Source organism: Gymnoscopelus braueri (assembly GCF_963280865.1).
Source record: "Gymnoscopelus braueri genome assembly, chromosome: 23".
Lineage (NCBI taxonomy): Eukaryota > Metazoa > Chordata > Actinopteri > Myctophiformes > Myctophidae > Gymnoscopelus > Gymnoscopelus braueri.
The window spans coordinates 4,740,543-4,763,242 of NC_137625.1; the positions used below are offsets into that span (position 1 = coordinate 4,740,543).

The following is a 22,700-nucleotide window of genomic DNA, read 5'->3' on the forward strand; positions in this document are numbered from 1 at the left end:
GATCTTCCCATCGCGGTGTGTTGCGGCACATTGATGGTGTTGACGAGTGTCACATTCAAAGCATGGAGTAAAACATAGTTTGTGTCGAGGGATCATTCCTTAGTCGCGTTAGAGTGCCCTCTTGTGGATTTTTTTTTTTTTTTTTTTACGTAGATCTACGTTTATGGCACTCAACGGTTGGATTTGAAACGACGTAGATCTACGTTTATGGCACTCAATGTGTTAACAGAAATCAGTCGACATAATTGCAGAATCGTCATGAATGTAACATAACAAATAGCCTAAACTTAACATAGGATTGGCACACACACAGTGTCCACGCCAGCAGGCTATGACACAGAAACCCATCAGAACAAATAGGCATAGGCTACACACAGTATGGCAAAGGGCCGATTATCAAAACATATTCATTACAGTGGCAGCAGCCGCGACCAAAAAACAAAAACAAAATATGTCTGGAGCCGCAAACGATATTTAAGCCTTATAGGCTAATGAAGGCAACACAGGCATATTAGCCATATAAAGTGTATATTGGCCTATAGAAATTACTAGTTACTTGCAAATAGTAAATGAGCATTCATTTTAATGTTGTCAAAATATTCCACGCAGCAGGATCAGTGTTGCCAGATTCTGTTAGAGAAACAAGCAACGAGGTCTATGAAAACAAGCCCAAAAGAAGCGACCAGTTTCACCACTTGAGCCCTATTAAATCAGCTATTTTCAAAAAGAATCTTGAAAGCAAGCCCAAATAAGCATCTACATTTCAGAAACAAACCAAAAGAAAAACAACCAGCAACTGAATATTTACAAGCGACTTTACAGGAAAACAAGCCCAAAGTCGCTTATAATAATCAGACCTGGCAACACTGAGCAGGATCAGCGCGCACCACAGGACTTTGATAACTTTTCATTGCAGAGCAAACATTCAGGAAATCCACCTGAGGTGGCAATGAAAGCAAATGCCTCTGTCCACGAACTGTTAAATCCTCTGTTTTCCTCAGCTATCTTTCTTTTTTTTGCCTTTAGAATCCATAGCATGGTAGCAGTGAACCACACACCCACCGGTTAGTTTACATGGCTGGCTGGCGCCGTGGCGAAACGTGTGTCGCAGGCTATGATGTAATTCTTAGTTGACAGAATTGTTGAAACTTAATATTCATTCTACAAATTTTTTACAACATTGGAAAAGAATGTTTGTGTCACGTTTGCAACCATAAATTAAATTTAAAATGTGGAAAAAATATATATATTCATTTATTTATAATTTTTTGGTAAAAATGTGTAAAGCTTCAGGGAGCCACTAGGGAGGAGTTAATGAGCCGCAAGCGGCTCCAGAGCCGCGGGTTGCCGACCCCTGCCTTAAACTATCCCAAATGTGCTCTTGCGCTCTGGGGTGATGGAGATGAATTCCCTCATCAAGGCATGTATGTCCAAGGTGTTCAGAATGTCACTGTGAACATGCATAAGGGTCAGATGTGTCATGTCTTTTCTGGGTTATTGTACCGTCCATGTTTTCAGGCGCTGAAGGGTAGAGAATGATCTCTGTGAGGATGCAACAGATATTGGCAGACTGAGGCACAACTTCATGAGGTTTTCTACATCTCTGAACATATTTCTGGTTTGTGGTTGAAGTTTGGTGAGACATGAACCCACTTCTGTTACTGTAGCGCATGGGGAATCCTTAATTATGTCTCCCAACAGTTTGAGTTGGAGCTGCAGGCGGTCTGTGTCCAGCTGCTCATGCTTGGGCAGATGAAGGGCCTGTGCGTCAAATTCAACTGTGCCCTTTGCTGCGTTGATAACGGTCCTCTCTCTACTTGCTGCTATACGCATGCTGTCCTGATCAAATCTCCTCGCCAGTTCAGAGTGCACCAAATCTACAACTTCATAAAACTCGCGTCTCCACTTGAGATCTCCTGATTCGACAGCCACCATTTCGGGTTCCACTGTGTCACAAAAGCGGGCTTAGGGTCTGCTCACTCTTGGCGGGGCAGTGTCTTAGGGCATCTTCAGGCCGAGTTTGGATCTTCAGCCCCAAGTGCACTTTCCTTTGAGCTCTGTAAGGTCTTGGCTACTGCCTCACAGGGCCTGAACAATGCGTCACAGCACAGAAGCCCAAAGAACGTTTTTCCTTTCAATGCCTGTTTGTGCAGACCCTCGATTTTTTCTCTAGTTTCCCCACTGTTGTCATCCTTAAGTGTGTCAAGTGTGGCTACCAGAGTGCTGTATGAGGAGCAGACGCGCGTGATTGCCTTTGTATTGTGCGCACGCACCACCGGGTTGGACACAGGCCTAAGATGTTGGTTACCACTTCATCTACACCAAATAGAGATCCATACAGTTGTTTGCGTTTTGATGATTTGTTTATGACGACTGCTGCACCCCGCACAAAGATCAGTGCATCCGCCACAAGGCTCTCCTCACGCGCAACTTCTTGCAACACCAGGTCCAGAGAATGGTTACAACAGTGAATATACAATGACTCTGGGCACAGCTCCTTCAGTCGTGCTTGTACGCCAGAAAAACGTCCCGACATATTGTTTGCTCCATCAAAACAAAACCCTGCAAGCCGTTCAATGGGGATATTTATACACATAAAAACATCCTTCACACAGGTCAACAGGGTTTCTGCAGTAGAGTCGGGGGCATTGTAGAAGCCCCCGACTGTCTGACGCCAGTTGTGCCATCAGCTGTCAATTCATAGAAGGCACATTCTGATGAGCGTGACACTATCTCCCTCTGTACAGCGTGGCCAAACAATTGAATGATCTCATTCTGGATAGTATCTGACATCCAGTAATCTCTCTTGCACACCCATTTGTTTTCTTTTTGGAGATTGTATGTGTGTTCCAGCATGATCTCATAGAGAACACCATCACCAGTACTATCCCCTCTGAAAGGAACTCCCTTGTGTCTGAGGAAGCTAATAGATCTAAACTAACAGCTCCAGTACATTTCTCGCTGTTGTTTGCTGTTGAGCAGCGATGTCTGATAACATGGCACTGATTGGTGTGCCTCCTAGACCAGTGTTTGTCAACCTTTTTGGTGGCACCTGGCATAAAAAGATTTGTAAAAAATAACAAATACAATTAAGCCACAATACAACTGTTTCTCGTGAAACTTGAGCTTGTTTTGCTGAACACAGAGTTTATATCCTGGCTGAGACAAGCACACACGGAGCTCCCAGTTGACCACTACAGACGGATACCAAAACACTTGCCCCAAAACACAGTCGCCCACCTGGTATTTCTAAACGTAATAAACCGTATAAACCAAACTTATTCCTAAACGTAACATCAGTAAAACTATGCCTAAACCTAAACTTATTTCTAACCTTATCCTCAGTAAAACAAATACAAGAACCGCTGGTCCACGAAAACAAATGGGGGTAGACTTTGGGGCGAGACTTTCGGTTACCCCAGTCAGCCAAAGACGCCGCACCTTGGTGCTGGTGGTACTACGTAACAATGCAGTTGTCTGTTTTGCGTTCTGTTTCGCCTTACTAGCTTTCAAACTCACGAAATAGTCTTTGACCTTTGTGGCGGTTTCTCCATGGTGGGTCTCAAGGTGACGTTTCATCTTACTGGGAACCATAGCACTGTTTGCGAGCTTGTCTCCGCACACGATGCACAGTGGAATAGGATTAGATGGGTCCCCCATAGAAGGGAAGCCACACTTCATGTAGTCATCACGGTACAGTCTGGCTTTAGTCGTCTTGCTTGTCGCCGTTGTTGTTCCCGGCGGCACGGCAAGGACGCTGGCGGCGGCGGTGCTGTTGTGTGTGCTGCTGTTGCTGCCCTGTGCGGCCAGCTCGTCGGCAGGTCCAGGTGGCCCGGATACACCAGCGCTGCTTGCAGGAGGATCTGGCGGTGGCAATGTCTTGCTGATGATGGCGAAATTTAGCATCTTCTGGCCCTGAGTGCATCTCTTCTTTCCTGGTGGAGCTCGTCATCTTGTAATAATAATACTGAGTGCAAAAGCATGTACCCTGTGCCCTTTTTATACAGTACCAGGGCCAATATGTACAAATATGTTTTTGTACATATTTTCCCCCCCCCTCTTTTGTATTCTTTTGTTGTACATAGTGTTATTTTTTTTTGCTGTTTATTTTGTAATGATATTTGAACTGTGGTGCCACTATATATGCCTATGAATTAAATACCAAGGCCCTCATTGGAAACAAGTCCGCAAGGACTTTTATGAACGGACCTGTTAGACAAAGTATTTTAAATGTAACTGTGCTGTTTTACATTTTTTTGCCTAATAAAATATTCAATATTCAAAGGGCCAACATATTTGCATTCCTACGGGTGATGGTCGCTACACTGAATGGACTCGGGCGTGGCTGTGTGTGAAACGGATGATGGCCGTATCGATAGACGGACGATCGCCGCTATTGTTCTCGAGGGGCTGGCTTCACACCTTCAAACGGCACCACACCCTAGCAGTACTCCCGGCACAAAAATGGGCCGTTTGCCAGTGTTGATAAACACTGTCCTAGACTACTCAACTTTTCCACCGACTTGGAGTGCACTTCTGACCTCTCATGCTCTTTGAATTTTTCTGTTGATTTGCGCCAATTAATGAAACCACCTTTAACATACGTGTTGTCGAGCCTAACAGTATCTTGACTGATCACTTTTTACTCTACTGCAGAAATGCAAGAAAAGCACATAACACAGTCACTGTCCTTCACGTAGTGTATCCATGGCCATTTTTCAAACCAAGTAGGCTTGAATGATCGGTTATATGTTTCCTTTCCAAAACGTTTTCCCGGGAAGTTGAAGTCCTTGGGCTGGAATGGTTGATCAAGTGCAGCTAAACTTGGCACGGCAGTCGCCCTTGCTGCAGGCAGACTCTGAGCCCTCTCGGCCCGGACTGGATACTGCTACTTGTCTGATATTTGCTCATCATTTAGTTTGACATTTCGGCGCAGCTGGTAGTTGTTTTTGTAGCATTACTAGAACAAATCGGTCCTGGGTTTGGTGCTTGTTCTCTGAGGGAGAATGGCCTTCCACAGACGTTAGAAGCAGCCCAGACCAACAACACATTGCCCTGCAAACACAGCATGTTGTATTGAGTATGAGATTGAATTAAATTGGTTGTGTACTGTACATAGGTATTACATATCCTATTAAAAAATGCTGTAATAGTTTTAGTTTTTGAATATCCGTGCTCTACAAGCTCACTCACAAGCTTGTAGATCGGTTCAAAGTGTTATGTTGAAATGGAATGGGGATCCATTTAAACAATGAACAATAATCACATACCAAGGACTTCCACAGCAGCTTTGCAGAGACTACACACACTGAGGCTTTGGTGACATTACTTGGCAAAAACTTTAATCTGTAGTCTTTGTGACCAGGGTGTTGACCTGGCAGGGAAATAGCATGGATCTCTCCATAGTTGTCTCCGCCAGGCCGAAAGGCCTGGCGAGAGAGTATGTTTTACCCCCTGTCCGTCCGTCCGTCCGTCCGTCCGTGTGTCTGTGTGTCCGTCCGTGTGTCCATCTGTCTGTGAGCAGCTAATCTCCGGCATCGTTGGCCCCGGTCGCTGCGAAACTGTGCACACATACTCCCTGGATGCCAATTCAGAACCTATGCCCCAAATGTTTTACATGGGCCTGGGTCCAAACATCACGCAAATCGGTACACAATATCTCTATAGGCATGTGATCAACACGGATCTGTCCGATTTTCCATATTCCATCCTGATTGGCTAAGGTTGGCTTCCAAAGTTTGCAGGATTGGTCTGTTTTGAACAAAAGGCCTCAAATCATGAACGCAGCTTGCGATTTCCGTGAAATTTCACACGCGCATTGCCACTAGGCCGAGGAAGAAATGCCACCCTTTTCACATTGGCCTGTTATAAACCCCAGGGGTTTAGTGTACATTGTGAACCAGGGATAGACTCCTGCACTCTGTCTGATGCCGACAATAAGCCTTTCCAACCTACTACTACAGCATGTGTTACTTGTTAAAGCCATGCAGTGATTTCAGTGTGGCTAAATTCTGGGGCACCAAATTGGTCAGGGCCGGCACTGAATGTAGCCATGAATATTAATGATATAAGTAATTTGAGTTGATTGTATAGTCATCAGCGGCGGCCTTAAGAATCTGGAGGCCTGTTTCAAGAGCTGATATGAGGCCTTATGTTCAAATAAATGGGCAACGAGACGAGTCCATGAACACACCAAAACACAGGAGATTCACACAAGGTCTGACTCTGTGAGTCCGCGACGGAGCCTGCCGTTCCAACAAGCTAAACTCTAAAGCTAAATTCTATCATTTAGAATGGAAAATAATCATCACCACGGCACATCCCCTTGTCTATGACATTATTCTGTTGATACAGGCTTTGAGCTGAGGGATAGAGATCAGGGTTTCCGGCACACCAATTTTGCCCCAGGGGGCGCAGAGGCTAAACTTTCCAGCGCTGAGGCTAAACTTTCCAGCGCTGAGGCTAGATCAAAGGGCTGTTGTGTTTTCATCACACACGTCCAGTGCACCCTCACAGGAGGAGAGCGTGCTGCATGCACAGAGGCTTTAAAGTCAATATCAAAATGTAGACGTTTTAACCACGTCGCAAAATGTAACGATATATAATCTACAGTATATGGTTACATTTTGAGACTACAGATAGACGCTACCCTGTGCACCATGCAGCTTCAGCTTTTTGTTTCTCCATGTTGGAAAGCCTAGTGACACAAGGTTAAGCTTCAGCTAAAAACAGCCAGTGCCATGTACCTCACGATAATAGCTTGTTTTAAGCCTCTTTACCCGTGAGTGAAACTTCCAAAACTATCAAACCGCTCAAAAAGCCTTCCGTGTGAAAAGCTTTACTGTTAGTAATATAAATGTAATCTATTATAGTTATGGGAAAGTAAGTGTTTGACTTCTGGTCGGTGGAATTTAAAATAAGAGCACAGTTGACCTGTAATGTGCTGTTTCTGAAGAATGAGTTTTCATTGTTGCTACAAAAATATAAAATAACAAGTTTGAACCAAATATAGTATACAGTAGATGGAGTCCATCTACTGTATCAGTGGTTCTCAAACTTTTTCATGTTAAGGACCCCCAGATGAATATGTTTTGGCCACGGACCCCCATCAGAACATATTCAGTGCCAACTGACACCCATGAGAGAGAGAGAGAGAGAGAGAGAGAGAGAGAGAGAGAGAGGATTGAAGGAATAGATTGAAGAGAAAGAGAGAGAGACTTGGAAACGGAATAGACTGAAGAGAGAGAGAGATGGAAGCAGAACGGATTGAATGGACATCTCAGCCTATTGCCATTAACAGGAATCGAACCCTCAACCTTCGGATTGACAGGCTGCAACACTACCTATAGTGCTATAGCTTTGTCTAGGCTGAGGTTGTCTGTTGAAGATAAAAGTGAACCAGTGAAAGCAGCCGATCTACAAGCTCAGAAAGAACGTTGCTATCTGAAAGGTTTTGAGATTGTAGATCGGCTATTTTCAGAATGAAGCATTTCATACATTGCAAAAACAGACCATCTCAGATAAGCATTTAATGTTATCTTTATCAATTGCATATGTATTCATTAATACAGTCTTGTTGTTTGCAATGCACTTTAAATGAAGTCTCCACCAAGTGAGGCTTGAACCGGCAACCTTGATGTTGTGAAACATTCACTTAAGCGGGAAGCCATTGGACCAACAGACCTGATACAGTGAAAACGGAGGTCAGACAGATGATACCATTTCACGCAAATAACTGAAAAATCCTGGGTTTAAGTGTTTTTCAAACTGCTCAAAATTGCGGACAATCTAAGGGCGGAGAGAGAGACATGGAAACGGAATAGATTGAAGAGAGAGAGACATGGAAACAATAGATTGAAGAGAGAGAAGGATGGAAGCAGAATGGATTGATTGGACGTGTCAATCTATTGCCATTAACAGGAATCGAACCCTCGACCTTCGGATTGACGGGCTGCAACATTACCTATAGTGCTATAGCTTTGTCCAGGCTGAGGTTGTCTGTTGAAGATAAAAGTGAACCAGTGAAAGCAGCCGATCTACAAGCTCAGAAACACGTTGCTATCTGAAAAGTTTTGAGATTGTAGATCGGCTATTTTCAGAATGAAGTATGTCATACATTGCAAAAACATACCCTCTCAAATAAGTATTTCAGGTTACGTTTAACAATTGCACATGTATTAATTGACACAATCATGTTGTGTGCAATGCAACTTTAATGAAGTCCACATCAAGTGGGGCTTGAACTGGTAACCTTCAGGTTGTGAGGCACACGTTTAAGGGAGAAGCCATTGGACCAACAGACAAGAACCTGTGAAAAAGGAGATCACACAGATGATACAGTTTCACGCAAATAGCTGAAAAATCCTGGGTTTAAGTGTTTTTCAAACTGCTCAAAATTGCGGACAATCTAAGGGCGGAGCTTACTGGTCAACGTGATACATGTGTTCCTCATGAGTCAAGGCACATGTGTAAGCAGGTTTAATGGCTGTCGGCCAAACGAGGCATGACTTTTGCCTGTTTAAAGTTTGCACTTTCAAAAAATCGCTATAGCGCCCCCCTTTGACCAATTGGAGTAAGATTGGTTTCAGTAATATTTGGAATGACCCTCAACATTAACGCAAAGTTTCAAAGAAATGTGAGTCTGCATGTATGTGTTAGGGGCAGATGAATAATTGTCATAAAACTGCAATATTCATTGGCTCATTAAAGCTTCATTTTTTCACTTATGGAAAATCTTTTGTATAATTTTTTCGGCATAGGTCCAAAGTTCATGTGTAAAACGTTTCGTGCAGATTACTCAAAAATCCCAGGAGGAGATGTTTTTCATATAATTCAAAATGGTGGGAGATCTAAAGGTCAGAGGTCAAAAGTCAGAGGGTTAAAGTTGTTCATCATGAGTAGACGCATATGTGTATTGAAGTTTCATGGCTGTAGGTCAAACAGGGCATGAGTTGTACCTGTTCAAAGTTGGCATTTTGCTATAGCGCCACCTTTTGACGAAAGATTGTGAGATTTATTTCTTGATAGTTTTTCATGACCATCTACCATATGGCCGAGTTTCGTAAAAAGCGACAGCACGGTTCAGCCAGAACTGCGAAAAGTGGCAGAAACAGAATACCTACAATAATAAGACAGGTCCAGAGCTGAGCTCTGGCCCCGTAACTAGAAAAAGTGCTCCTCGGAGCCAGGTCAGGTACGTTATTCTGGCCTCCTGGTGGCGCTATAATTAGTCCATGAGCCAGAGCCCCAAAATTGAGCAATGATTATCGAAAGAGTGGGCAAAACCAAACGAGTCAATACGAGTAAATAAATATATGATAACCTTTCCACAGGAGCAGCTTTTTCATGGTTATCACACATTTTGTTATTTTCCCCATACGTACATGACAGGTGAAAAAATTACAAAATAAAAAAAATAGTTATCATAATGAAACTTCCTGAGTTGATTACTTACATGAAGACAATGATTTATCGTATTACAAGTTTTCTGAAATTGTATATTTAAATATGCAAATTAGGCATTAGGAAAATATGCCCAAATTTGCATAACTTTCCAGAATCAACATTGGAACTTTGGACAAAGCCAGAGTCAACATACTTATTTCATTTTGTTAAGATGTTGGAGTCAAAGGTTTTTAACGAGGGAATATTCAATATGGCTCAATTTTGGGGCTCTGGCTCATGGACTAAATGCCTAATTTGCATATTTAAATATACAATTTCAGAAAACTTGTAATACGATAAATCATTGTCTTCATGTAAGTAATCAACTCAGGAAGTTTCATTATGATAACTCTTTTTTAAATTTTGTAATTTTTTCACCTGTCATGTACGTATGGGGAAAATAACAAAATGTGTGATAACCATGAAAAAGCTGCTCCTGTGGAGAGGTTATCACATATTTATTTACTCGTATTGACCCTATGAACAATTTAATATAGGTTTGGTTTTGCCCACTCTTTCGATAATGAAATCTTGTCTGGCTCATGGACTAAATAGGCCAATGTGAAAAGGGTGCCATTTATTCTTAGGTCTTTCACGGCAATCAGACACAGCATTCATGATTTGAGGCATTTTGTTCCAAAAATGTGTTTTGCTAAATTAGACCTGCTGGTGGCGCTATAACGGGCCAATGTGAAAAGGGTGTCATTTCTTCCTCGGCCTAGTGGGAATGTGCGTGTGAAATTTCATGAAATCGCAAGCTGCGTTCATGGTTTGAGGCAGTTTGTTCAAAACGGACCAATCCTGCAAACTTTGGATGGCAACCTTAACCAATGAGGATGGAATATGGGAAATCGGACAGATCAGGGTTGATCACATGACTATAGAGATACTGTGTACCGATTTGCATGACGTTTGGTTAAAAACTGTAGGAGTAATGTGAAAAAATGGGTTTTGCACAAATCGGCCTCCTGGTGGCGCTATAACAGGCCCATGTGAAAAATTTGAGGCAGAGGTTCTGAATTGGCATCCAGGGAGTGTGTGTGCACAGTTTCGCAGCGACCGGGCCAACAGTGCCGGAGATTTGGTGGTAACACACGGACAGGACGGACGGACACACACACGGACGGACGGAGGGTAAAACATACTCTCTCGCCATGCCTTCGGCCCGGCGGAGACAATAAATGTGAATAACGTAGTGTGAATTATGTAGTTGTGTTTTCAATCATCACACCAACTCGTTAATATTTTGAGGGTAAAAATAATGATTAATTAATTAATTCATATAAACAATGCTGCGCACATACGCAGTTCGCACTTGTCTATCCCCCTGGCCTCCCCCCTAGGCAAGAAAAGATAGGCAAGAGAAGAGTAGCCTAATGAGTTAGGCTGTGTGAATAATTATGTGCTTTTAAATATGACAATGCTATATCCTTTACATTTATAACGTTGCTTAGCTGACCTGTTCAGGTAATAAAGAGGCTTTAACTCAACGGTTGTTGGAGATTAAATCATTTGTGATGAATGATGATCATTGTACAGTTTCCTCAGAGCTTTTCAGTTCAAGTGGTAACGTTAGTGTACTTGTGTCCACGGTTCACCTTTATGATTAACGTCTTTTGCATCGCCCTCTCATTTGAAAGGTTCTGTGGCATATATTTACTCGTATTGATATAAATAGTTTTCACTGTTCAATATCGTGCACAGCCATCTCTCTTGACAACTTAGCAGCAACAACACCTCTCCTTTTCCTGTCGCCCCTTCACAATAAAGTGTCTCCCTTTTACCTCCCAATGCCCCAAATTTTACTTGTAACTTAACAGCGTGGGAGAGTGCGACTGACGCTGAGTTGGAGGCCCCCCTGAGGGTGGAGGCCCGTTGCAATTGAAAAGGGTGAAACATGGCAAAGGCCGCCACTGAGAGTCATAATAAATTACTTTCATCTCCACAGAGAGAAGACATCTGGACTGAAGACACTCAGTCAAACCAGAAGTGGACAAAGTAAGAGAAACTTAACAAAATTTAAATTAAAAATGTAATTACCTAATTGTATTAATTCTGGATGTTTTTATTCATGAATTGCAGATTTTCTAGAGGTTGTTTAATTAACAATGTGCATACAAAACTGTAAACCTGAATGTTTAAAATGCATGAACTCTCTTCTCATAACAGATGTCAATCTGCAGGAGGATTTAAAGGATTATAAGATCAGTTTGAACAGTCTTGATCGTGTGACATATGTCACTGAAGTGCCCTCCCTCAGCAGCATCTACACAGAGCTCTACATCACAGTGGGAGAGAGTGAAGGGGTTAATAACCAACATGAGGTCTGGCAGCTTGAGACAGCTTCCAAGATGAAGACCCTCCATGACAAACCAATCAACTGCTGTGACATCTTTAAGCCCCTCCTCCTTGGCAGAGACAAACCCAACAGAAGAGTTCTGACCAAAGGCATCGCTGGCATTGGAAAAACATTCTCTGTGAATAAGTTCACTCTGGACTGGGCAAAGGGTTTGGTCAATCAAGATGTCATTCTCCTGATTCCCTTTTCATTCCGGGAGCTGAACTTGGTCAGAGATGAGCAGCACAGTCTTCTCACACTGATCCATGTTTTCCACCCAACATTAAAGATGGTCACTGCAGAGCAGCTCGCTGTCTGGAAAGTTGGCTTCATCTTTGATGGTCTGGATGAAAGCAGGTTTCCATTGCACTTCGACAACAATGACATTGTTTCTGATGTCACAGTGACATCATCAGTGGACGTGTTGTTGACAAACCTCATTAAAGGGAAGCTGCTCCCCTCAGCTCTCCTCTGGATAACTACCAGACCTGCAGCAGCCAATCAGATTCCTCCTGAATGTGTCGACATGGCAACAGAAGTGCAAGGGTTCACAGACCCCCAGAAGGAGGAGTTCTTCAGGAAGAGATTCAGCGATGAGAAGCTGGCCAGCACAATCATCTCACACTTGAAGACATCAAAGAGCCTCCACATCATGTGTCACATCCCAGTCTTCTGTTGTATCACTGCTACTGTTCTGGAGGACATGTTGAAGACAGACGAGACAGGACAGCTGCCCAAGAACCTGACTGGGATGTACGGCCACTTTCTGTTCGTTCAGACAAAGAGGAAGAAGCAGAAGTATGATAAGACTCATGAGCTGAATCAACAGCAGCTCATGGAGGCTGACAGGGAGGTTCTTCTGAAGCTGGGAAGGCTGGCGTTTGAACAACTGGAGAAAGGTCACATCATGTTCTACCAAGAAGACCTGGAAGAGTGTGGTCTTGATGTGAAAGACGCCTCGCTGTACTCAGGAGTGTGCACAGAGATCTTCAAAAGAGAGAGTGTGAAATTCCACGGAACAGTCTACAGCTTTGTTCATCTGAGTATCCAGGAGTTTCTGGCTGCAGTCTACCTGTTCCACTGTTTCACAGAGAAGAACATGAAGGTACTGAAGACATTCCTGGAAGGTGATGAAGAAGATGTTTACTTTGGCAGTGAAGCTGAATCTGAAGATGATGAAGATGATGATGAAGATGGTGATGATGAAGATGCTGCAGTTGGTGATGAAGTTGGTGATGAAGATGATGAAGATGGTGACATCGGCAGTGACATGTCGCTGGATGAATTCCTGAACAGAACCATGCAAAAAGCCCTGAAGAGTAAAAATGGCCACCTGGACCTCTTTGTCCGCTTCCTTCATGGCCTCTCACGGGAGTCCAACCAGAGGCTGTTTGTAGGCCTGCTGGGTAAGACAGAGAACAGTCCAGAGAGCATCCAGAGAGCCATCGACAACCTGAAGGAGATGACCACTAAAAATTACTCTCCTGAGAGAATTATCAACATCTTCCACTGTTTGATGGAGATGAACGACCACTCAGTACATCAGGAGATCCAACAGTACCTGAAGTCAGGGGATAGATCAAACACAGAACTGTCTCAAAGGTCAGACTCAAACTGTTCAGCTCTGGCCTTCTTGCTGCAGATGTCAGAGGTTCTGGATGAGTTGGACCTGGACACATACAACACATCCAAGGAGGGGCGACGGAGACTGGTCCCAGCTGTGAGGAACAGCAGAAAGGCTCGGTTAGTAGTCATAGAGAAAACTTACTAGAACAGAGTCAATCTACCTTCACACCTATAACACTATAACTCATTGATTAATATAAAAGCTCAAATAATAACTAGGCCTCAAATCTGTCCAGGTCTCATATAGTGTATTGTGTGTAGCTATGGGCAAATAAAGGCCAGTCCCCAGTGAAGCAGGATAAAGACAAGACTGAGGCTTAAAATTCTGCTTAAATGTATTTTTTACTGACTGACAATGTCGCCCTGCACTATGCAGAACTAAACACACACAATCACAGTGTCATTACAGTATCCTGTCCTATGCATTGACAATATGTAAGCTAATACACACAATCACAGTGTCGTTATGACATCACAGAATACACTGATAACGTTACAGTGTTGTTATGACATCACAGAATACACTGATAACGTTACAGTATCAGGGTGCTCGGGTGGTGCAGTGGTAAAGCGCCTGTCCACCACCACAGAGTTTGTGGGTTCTAATCCACCGTGGTACATGTTGAGCGTCTATATGAACACAATCAGCCCGTACTGGTGTTACTCCAGAGTTATTGACTGAGCAGAGTGACCGTGTGCCTCATTGTAAATCCTCATGGCTACAGGCACAAAGGACAGATCAAGTCTCATACAGATCCACCGGGAAAATATGAATCTATCGTTTCCCCCCCTAGTGGAGCTAAAGTAAAACACATAATAGATTATTATTGTATTATATACTGTAATAAAAAAACATAATTTAAAACACAAAGCTACAAAGTGTCTCTTGGTCAAAGGGTGGCGCTAGATGAAAGGCTGTGGGGATCACTCAGTCAGTAGGGTTCATTCTTCATGGAGCTTGAAGGTTCAAAGTTAATGTCAAAGTGTCCCTGAGCAAGAAATGTAACCCCTGACTGCTCCTGGGAGCCATGTTTATGTTAATGTTAATTGCATCAAATTTTCCTTATACTTGGGATGGATTAAATGCAGAATACACATGTCCTGTATGTGAAATGTACAGTGACAAATACCCCACAAAACATCTAAATTTTCAACTTAATTATTATTAATAATAATAAGCCCCATTTATGCTCCCACAACGTTTGAGGGGAGGGGGAGACAGACCCTGCATGGCGTCCATGAATAAGGAAGTCATCAGATTACATTATCTAGCAGTTCAACCACAAGGGATGTGATTCTACACTTTGTACAAAATCACTACAACCATGCAGTACCTAATACTGAACTGTATATCCATTCTGGTAATACTTAGATATACACACACACCAACAGAGAACACAGAACATATTACCACACAGAACAACAGGAGAACTCAAGTCCTCTGTAATATTCACAAGTGTCTTCATCAGCTGTTCTACAATGAAATCGGACCATACCATTAGTGGAAGGGTGAAGAGATGATTTAAAAGCTGTTAAACAATGAGCATGGTTATCACTCAGTCAGTCAGTCAGTCACTTGCCAAGTTACATCACTCATGAGAAATGGCCAAGTTACTTAATACACCATGCAAGTTGCACCCTAATGTATACAGAGACAACGTTCTATCTTTCACTTCTCTGTTCTCCGGTTGTCTGTTCTTACATCCTGTTAATGTCTGGATAACTAGTTAGGACACGATTGGTGATAGTACCGCTAGTTTGAGCAAGACCCGGTAAGGACGCGCTGTGATTGGCCAGTAGTCGCAGTGAACTTCTTTATCACGTTTTTGCAACTATGCCTGAACCTAACCTTATTCCTGACCTTAACCTCAGTAAAACTGTGCCTAAACCTAACCTTATTCCTAACCGTAACCTCAGTAAAAGTAGCGTTTTATCGGTGAACATTAATTATCCGCAAAAAGTAGCGTTGGATCGTGGGAAAAACAATTGTCCCCAGTGAGATTTGAACCCGAGGACTACGGACTGGGAGTCTTAACGATTTAAAGAATGTGACGCTGCTCCTTCTATCTGAATGGGAAGTAACGTGAGTTACTGGGGGTGTGGCCAAGTGCTCAAAGCAGCGGTACTAATGTTACTCGCAGATAGGACTTCTCTTAGTTGACTTCCTTGACAGTGAATTGAGTTTAATATATTTTGATTTAATCTTTATTTACAGACTTGTTTGCTGTGGCCTCCAAAAGACACACTTTGAAATTGTGGCTTCAGCTCTCAGCTCTAATCCTTCACATTTAAAAGAACTGGACCTGAGTGGCAACAACCTGGGGCTAGAAGATTCAGGGCTGGAAGATTCACTGGACCTGCTGGGTGCTGGATTGAAGAGTCCACATTGTTGTCTGGAGATTCTCAGGTCAGATTAATTTAACAGAATGTAAATATTATATGAATACAGCGGTGAGAGCTTATTTGAAGAGGTTGATAGCGGGGTTACCCACAGTGACTGGTTGTTCAACTGGACATAGAAGTGGTTGTTGTTCAGGAGGATTTTGATGACTTGGCACAGATCAAGGTCACCAGACACGTCCAAGTGTTTCTTGACCATTATACAGTGAACACATCTATGAAAGATGTTATGTTATTAGTTTGTGCTCAAATCCAGGGTTTTTGGTCAGTTTGGAGTCTAAGTCACTTGAGGCATTGGAGTAGCCTCTCATAGAGCTGGTAGGTGATGCAGAGGAGGGAGATGGGACAGTAGCTCTTTGGGGATGATGGTTCTTCTCCATAATTGGGGATTACAGCAACCTTGGAGAGAGAGAGAGAGAGAGAGAGAGAGAGAGAGAGAGGACATTTATCGTTCCATCATTGCTCAGTTGATTAGAAACGGCTCTCAAAATCACTATTTTAGCATATAAATTTGTGAAGAGTATTTTATAGATTGTTGATTTTACATCCGCTTCCGCAGATCCAGTCTGCTTTCTTCCCTCTTCCAGAGAAAATGGCTAAATCAACAGGAAGTTTACCTTTTTCTTTAAGATCAAGTAAATATTATTTAGTTCATGTTGCTCTTTCCTTAGGGTTCAGTTCTTGTATCTCTACTCCAAACCCTGACAGTCAGACCAGGTCCTTTAATAAATGGTTACTTTCTCTACCGAAGAATAATGTAATATCTGATGTTTGATTCTTCATCTAGACTGACTAACTGCTGGTTGTCAAAGAGATGCTGTGAAGTCCTGGCCTCAGCTCTACGTTCTAATCCATCACTCCATCTCAAAGAACTAGACCTGCGTTTCAACGTCCTGAATGACTCAGCTCTGCAGCTGTTCTCTGGACTGAAGACTCTCCAGTGAGTAGAATGAACTGTGTCCATGTTTTTAGTTCATTGTTTCTATTAGAATGTTTCAATGGTTGTTAGGCAGGCTGGGGGTGAATATGACTAAAATGAATGTGCAATACATCACCTACATGCAAATGAATCATACTATTATTATTGGTATTATTATTATTGCGATGTGATGCGAGAGCGCAGTCTAGCCAACACCAACTCGGGACTCCTGAATCGCTGCCCTCCACTCTCTCCTATCTATATTATCAGGGTCTTGAGCTCTACAGTGTTGTTAGCTAAGCTGTAGTGCCGCAGTGCATCTACGTAGGTGGAGCGTTTCTTGCCTTTCCTGGCTTTGCCCTGGGTTGGCTCCCACGGTGTCAGTTTCCTTGCCACTAGTTTTGGGTGCCTGACGCAGTGCCCTGCCAGCCTCATCCTTAATCCTTTCTCTGACTTTGTCTGTGACCCGTGGTAGGTCCCCGTAGAGGACCACATATGTCCATGTGACACCTAGTGCCATTTGTAGTGTTCTTATGTAGACTTCATCCAAGGCCCTTTCCTGTTGTGCAGTACTACAGCAGTACTCACTCCACTGCAGCTACGAACAGCCTCCTCTTGAGGTCTTCTCCCATGTCGGATTTCCACACTCTCCTCATTCCATGCAAGGCATTTCAGGTAAGTGCCCTTCAGGTCTTGTTCCTTTAAAGCAGTCCAAGCCCCGAGATATTTGAAGTCCTCGACTGCCTCGATCACCCCATCGGCAGTGGTAATGGTTTTATCCTTTGTGTTAACTGTCAGTACTTTTGTTTTCTTGACATTGAGCCTGAGGCCGATCTTCCTGCACTCCATTTCTACTGCCAGTAGTAGTCCCCCTCCTTTCTCTGCTGTATCCGAGACTAGGGTAATATAATCTGCGTAGTCGAGGTCAGTAATCATGATGGGGTGTACTCGCCTTGACCTCCTCGGGACCAGAGTGAACCCCAGTGCTTCCTCTCTGCCATTGATTGTGAGTCTCAGGGCATGGTCCATCACTATAATAAATATGAAGGGGGACAGAGTGTCACCCTGTAGGATGCCCACTAGGAAAGTTTTTGGTGTCACCGTTGTGGGTTTGAACCTTGGCTCAAGTCTGGCTGGAGCTTGTCTCCATCATCTGAAACATCTTCTCAGGAACTTCGTAGGCCCAGAGAAGGTTCATGAGTTAAGCCTTCGGAAGTCAATGAAGGTGATCACTGCTGACAGATTCTGCTCCCTTACTCCTTCCAGAATCCTCCTCAGCTCCAGTATCTTCCCGCCTGTTGTTCGCTCCGGGTGGAAGCTGTTCTGTGAGTTTCTCAGTAGAGGGTCTAAGATGGGTCTAAGAAGGTTGAGGATCATCCTGTTAGCTGTCTTGGCGACTTGTGAGCTCAGGCTGATGCCCTGGTAGTTGTCCATCTTGGTGAGGTCGCCTGACTTTGGTACTGGAACGATGATCATTGTGCGCAAAGGCTTCAGCAGCTCACCAGACGTGTGTGCTTGGTTGACAAAATCCAACTCCACCTCATCTATGGGCACATACTTCAGAACCTCTGGTATCACTCCATCCTCCCCGCAGCTCTTGCCAAACTCGATAGTAGCTTTGGCCCTCTGGTACTCATCCATGGTGAATTCAACTTGTTCCTCTGCGCTTTCTCCCCGGATCTTGGAAGTCTGAGCTTCTGCCAGAAATGTCATTGATGAGGTTCCAGCTCTTGCCATGCTTCTGGTTAACATGCGCCTCTGCAATGTCCCTGATCTTTTGGGTCAGCTCCTGTTGTTCCAGTGTTGCATACACTTGGTATAGCTCCTCCTTCCTCCGCTTATATTCCTCCCTCAGACCCTCTCCTTTTCGGTCAGCGACAAAGTCTCTGTGTGCTGCTCTCATCTCCTCCCTGGCTTTGGTGATTCTACGGTCAAGGCATCTGTCTTTCCTCCTTGCTTTGGGAACTTGCTGGAGGCATGTCTCAGCTGCTAGTTGGTTTGCTTCAGTGAAGCTTTGGTAGCGGGCTGTTATGCTCACCTCCTCCTCCTCCTCCTCCTTCTCCTTCTCCTCCTGCAGTGCTTGGAACCTGTTCTTGATTTCCACTGGGTAGCGTTCCTGCAGAGATGGGAAAAGTACTGACTTTCTGTACTCGAGAAGAAGTACAATTACTTGTGTAAAAAACTACTTTGGTAAAAGTAGAAGTACTCATTCAAATAGTTACTTGAGTAAAAGTAAAAAAGTACAGGCTCTAAAATGTACTTTATGAGTAAAAGTAAAAGTATTTTTACCGGATGTTTCTGTGCAAAGCCAATTGTACCCCACGGCTATTAAACTTAAAAGATCCCCACTAAACACACGTCTTAAAAGCCCAGGATAAGTTTCCAAAATGTGATGTGAGGAATCATGCAAGTAGTCGACCCAACTCTTGAAATCAATTAGTGGTTCTCAACCTTTTTACACTGAGTACCACCTCAGAAAAGATTTGCTTCTCCAAGTAGGCTACCACCATTATGACTGATGTTAAAATACAGTACAATATTCAATACAATACTCAGCTATACTACAGGAGGATACAGATAGGTGGGCACTAGGGACATCTGGGCACCTCAATGTAAAATTGGCTATTTTGTCCAAAATGTTTAAAAAAAAAATATTTGAAAATTAAAGTAAAGTATACATGATGTGAACATGCACGGTACATCATTATCAGACTTAATTTATCCTTCAACTTCTAGTTTATGCCCCAAAATGACTAGATATACAGGTTTTGTAGCAATTTGTAGCAATTGTAGAAATATTAGACCTTAATTGTCGAATGTTTATGCATGTTCTAATCATATAGACTTTACTTTAGACCAGTGGTCTTCAACAGGGGGTCCGGGACCCCTAGGGGATCCTCAGAGCTACTATAGGGGGTCCGGCAGATCTTTGTGTGATAGGATGTTTTTTTTTACATTAACCACTTGAACCCTATAGCATCCCTATTATCAGGGGAACATTAGCCGAAAATAGCCGATCTACAACGCCTCACACTGCAAGGCGTTGTGAGCTTGTAGATCGGCTATTTTCGGCAAAGTGGTTGGGGGCAAAAGGAGCAAATCAAGTACTAAGTAGCCTATTGAAGGTTTAAGTGGTTAAATGTCTGAAATAAATAAAAAACATTGAGAGATTAACATTAATTAACATTAATTTACACAACACTGATGACAGCCTAAACTATATGAAATCTATGAAAAAGTTTAATCTGCAACACAATTTTATACAATATGTAGTGGGGGTCCCTGCTTCATCTCTCTCTCAGCTAAAGGGGTCCATCTCTCTCTCCGCTAAGGGGTCCCTGCTTCATCTCTCTCTCAGCTAGGGGGTCCCTGCTTCATCTCTCTCTCAGCTAAGGGGTCCCTGCTTCATCTCTCTCTCAGCTAGGGGGTCCCTGCTTCATCTCTCTCTCAGCTAAGGGGTCGCTGCTTCATCTCTCTCTCAGCTAGGGGTCCCTGCTTCATCTCTCTCTCAGCTAAAGGGGTCCCTGCTTCATCTCTCTCTCAGCTAAGGGGTCCCTGCTTCATCTCTCTCTCAGCTAAGGGGTCCCTGCTTCATCTCTCTCTCAGCTAGGGGGTCCCTGCTTCATCTCTCTCTCAGCTAAGGGGTCGCTGCTTCATCTCTCTCTCAGCTAGGGGTCCCTGCTTCATCTCTCTCTCAGCTAAAGGGGTCCCTGCTTCATCTCTCTCTCAGCTAAGGGGTCCCTGCTTCATCTCTCTCTCAGCTAAGGGGGTCCCTGTTTCATCTCTCTCTCAGCTAGGGGGTCCCTGCTTCATCTCTCTCTCAGCTAAGGGGTCCCTGCTTCATCTCTCTCAGCTAAGGGGTCCCTGCTTCATCTCTCTCTCAGCTAAAGGGGTCCCTGCTTCATCTCTCTCTCAGCTAAGGGGTCCCTGCTTCATCTCTCGCTCAGCTAAGGGGTCCCTGCTTCATCTCTCTCTCAGCTAAGGGGTCCCTGCTTCATCTCTCTCAGCTAAAGGGGTCCCTGCTTCATCTCTCTCTCAGCTAAGGGGTCCCTGCTTCATCTCTCTCTCAGCTAAGGGGTCCCTGCTTCATCTCTCTAAGCTAAAGGGTCCCTGCTTCATCTCTCTCTCAGCTAAAGGGGTCCCTGCTTCATCTCTCTCTCAGCTAAAGGGGTCCCTGCTTCATCTCTCTCTCTCAGCTAAAGGGGTCCCTGCTTCATCTCTCTCTCTCTCAGCTAAAGGGGTCCCTGCTTAATCTCTCTCTCTCAGCTAAAGGGGTCCCTGCTTCATAACGAAGTAGTACTTCCCATCTCTGCGTTCCTGTAGCTCCATTCATACTTCACCTTCCTCCTTCCTTCCCTCCTTCCCTCCTTCCTCATTATTATTATTATTATTATTATTATTATTATTATTATTATTTTATAATACTTCACCTCTGAGCTGTGATTTACACAATTGTGATTGACTCAATTTCAACTTTTAATTTGTATTTCGATTCACTCCCAGCATTCCTTTCATGTTCCTTCATCAGTCAGTGAAGTAAATATAAAAACATTAACAGTTTTATCCCTTTTGTTTTACAACATGAAAAGTAATCAAATGTAACTGTAAATGTAATGTTTAGGAATCACTAATGTTAATGTAACTACATTACAAGCAGTGTTGGGTAACATTACTTTTTAAAAGTAACTTGTTACGTTAATATTATTGCCATAAAAAAGTATTACAGGGTTACCTTCTGAGAAAAGTGACTTGTTAGATTACTTTTATGTTACTGAAGATTAAAACCCATTTGCGAGGAATAACATAGCCTACGCAATATCTCCTCAGAGTAAGTTTGGTAAACATAAAATCAAGAGAGCAGCCTATCAGAGTGGCCACAGTGTGGAGCTGTGCTGAGCTTCACCAAACATACTGACATATCTAATTTACATTGATGTTCTTCCTTCTCTTTTCAACAACAAATCCAACAATGTGAATACTTCTACGACCGTACTAAAGGATAACCTCTCTGTCTTCTCTCAATCTCTGTCATGTCAACAGGTGTGACAAATTAATGTAATACAAAACCAAACCAGTACTGTCAGTAAGTGACACTGTCACACCAAAAGTGGTGACCTATTGAATAGAATGATTACACAATCAACACAGATTGCTGGCTGTTGGCAAGACACGTGATCACCGATTTGTGTAACATCTGTGCAACTCTGCGAGACGTGCTCATTCATTTACCAGGAAACGGCCCAAATGTGTGGATAGATTTACATTTTCCTTTGTGGCAACAGTAGGAACAGGAAAATATAGGTCTGAAATGTAATGTAATCTAAATAATGCCATTATTTAGGACCCATTGTTTACCCCGAACACTGATTACAAGTTATATTAATATATTACTTAACTCCTGAAAAACTTTGATGTTCATGTTGTACTTCCTACAGAGTGAAACATGGAGGACATGAACACTGGAATGAACCTCAACTCCTTACAAGATGTGAGTATCTGTCTGTCTGTCTGTCTGTCTGTCTGTCTGTCTGTCTGTCTGTCTGTCTGTCTGTCTGTCTGTCTGTCTGTCTGTCTGTGTTAATATCACACATTGACATTTTATACTGGCTCCTCCCTCCCTGGATGCTGTCCTGAAAACTCTTCCAGTGAATTCAGGAGGTTTCTCTGCTCTTGACCTGGTCCTTAACACCAGCATGACTGTCATGTGGTTTGACAGAAACAATGTCAGTCAATATAGATCTCTCATGCAGCACAGCTCTCTACCTCTCTCTAGTTGTGTTTTATCTATCTATCTATCTATCTATCTATCTATCTATCTATCTATCTATCTATCTATCTATCTATCTATCTATCTATCTATCTATCAAACCCAGTCTAGGGGTCACTAGGTGCAACATAAACCATGGACTCCCTCCTTCCCCAAACAGTCAGGACACACAGGTTTAAAATACCAAGAGATTGAAGATAACATCA

The 22,700-nt window shown here is 43.2% G+C and overlaps 2 protein-coding genes across 12 annotated transcripts in view; both read left to right on the forward strand.

Moving 5' to 3' along the window:
- Window positions 1-22,700, forward strand: part of LOC308079304 (NACHT, LRR and PYD domains-containing protein 12-like) — a 126,897-nt gene that overhangs the window by 100,438 nt on the left and 3,759 nt on the right. For all 9 annotated transcript variants that reach the window (XM_080420715.1, XM_080420719.1, XM_080420724.1 and 6 more), the window contains 5 exons: window positions 11,393-11,442; window positions 11,614-13,525; window positions 15,624-15,815; window positions 16,596-16,748; window positions 22,163-22,215. In XM_080420715.1, coding sequence (XP_080276841.1) covers window positions 11,393-11,442; window positions 11,614-13,525; window positions 15,624-15,815; window positions 16,596-16,748; window positions 22,163-22,215 — 2,360 coding nt within the window. The remainder of the gene's footprint in view (window positions 1-11,392; window positions 11,443-11,613; window positions 13,526-15,623; window positions 15,816-16,595; window positions 16,749-22,162; window positions 22,216-22,700) is intronic.
- Window positions 1-22,700, forward strand: part of LOC308079306 (NACHT, LRR and PYD domains-containing protein 3-like) — a 201,639-nt gene that overhangs the window by 13,194 nt on the left and 165,745 nt on the right. The window lies entirely within an intron of this gene.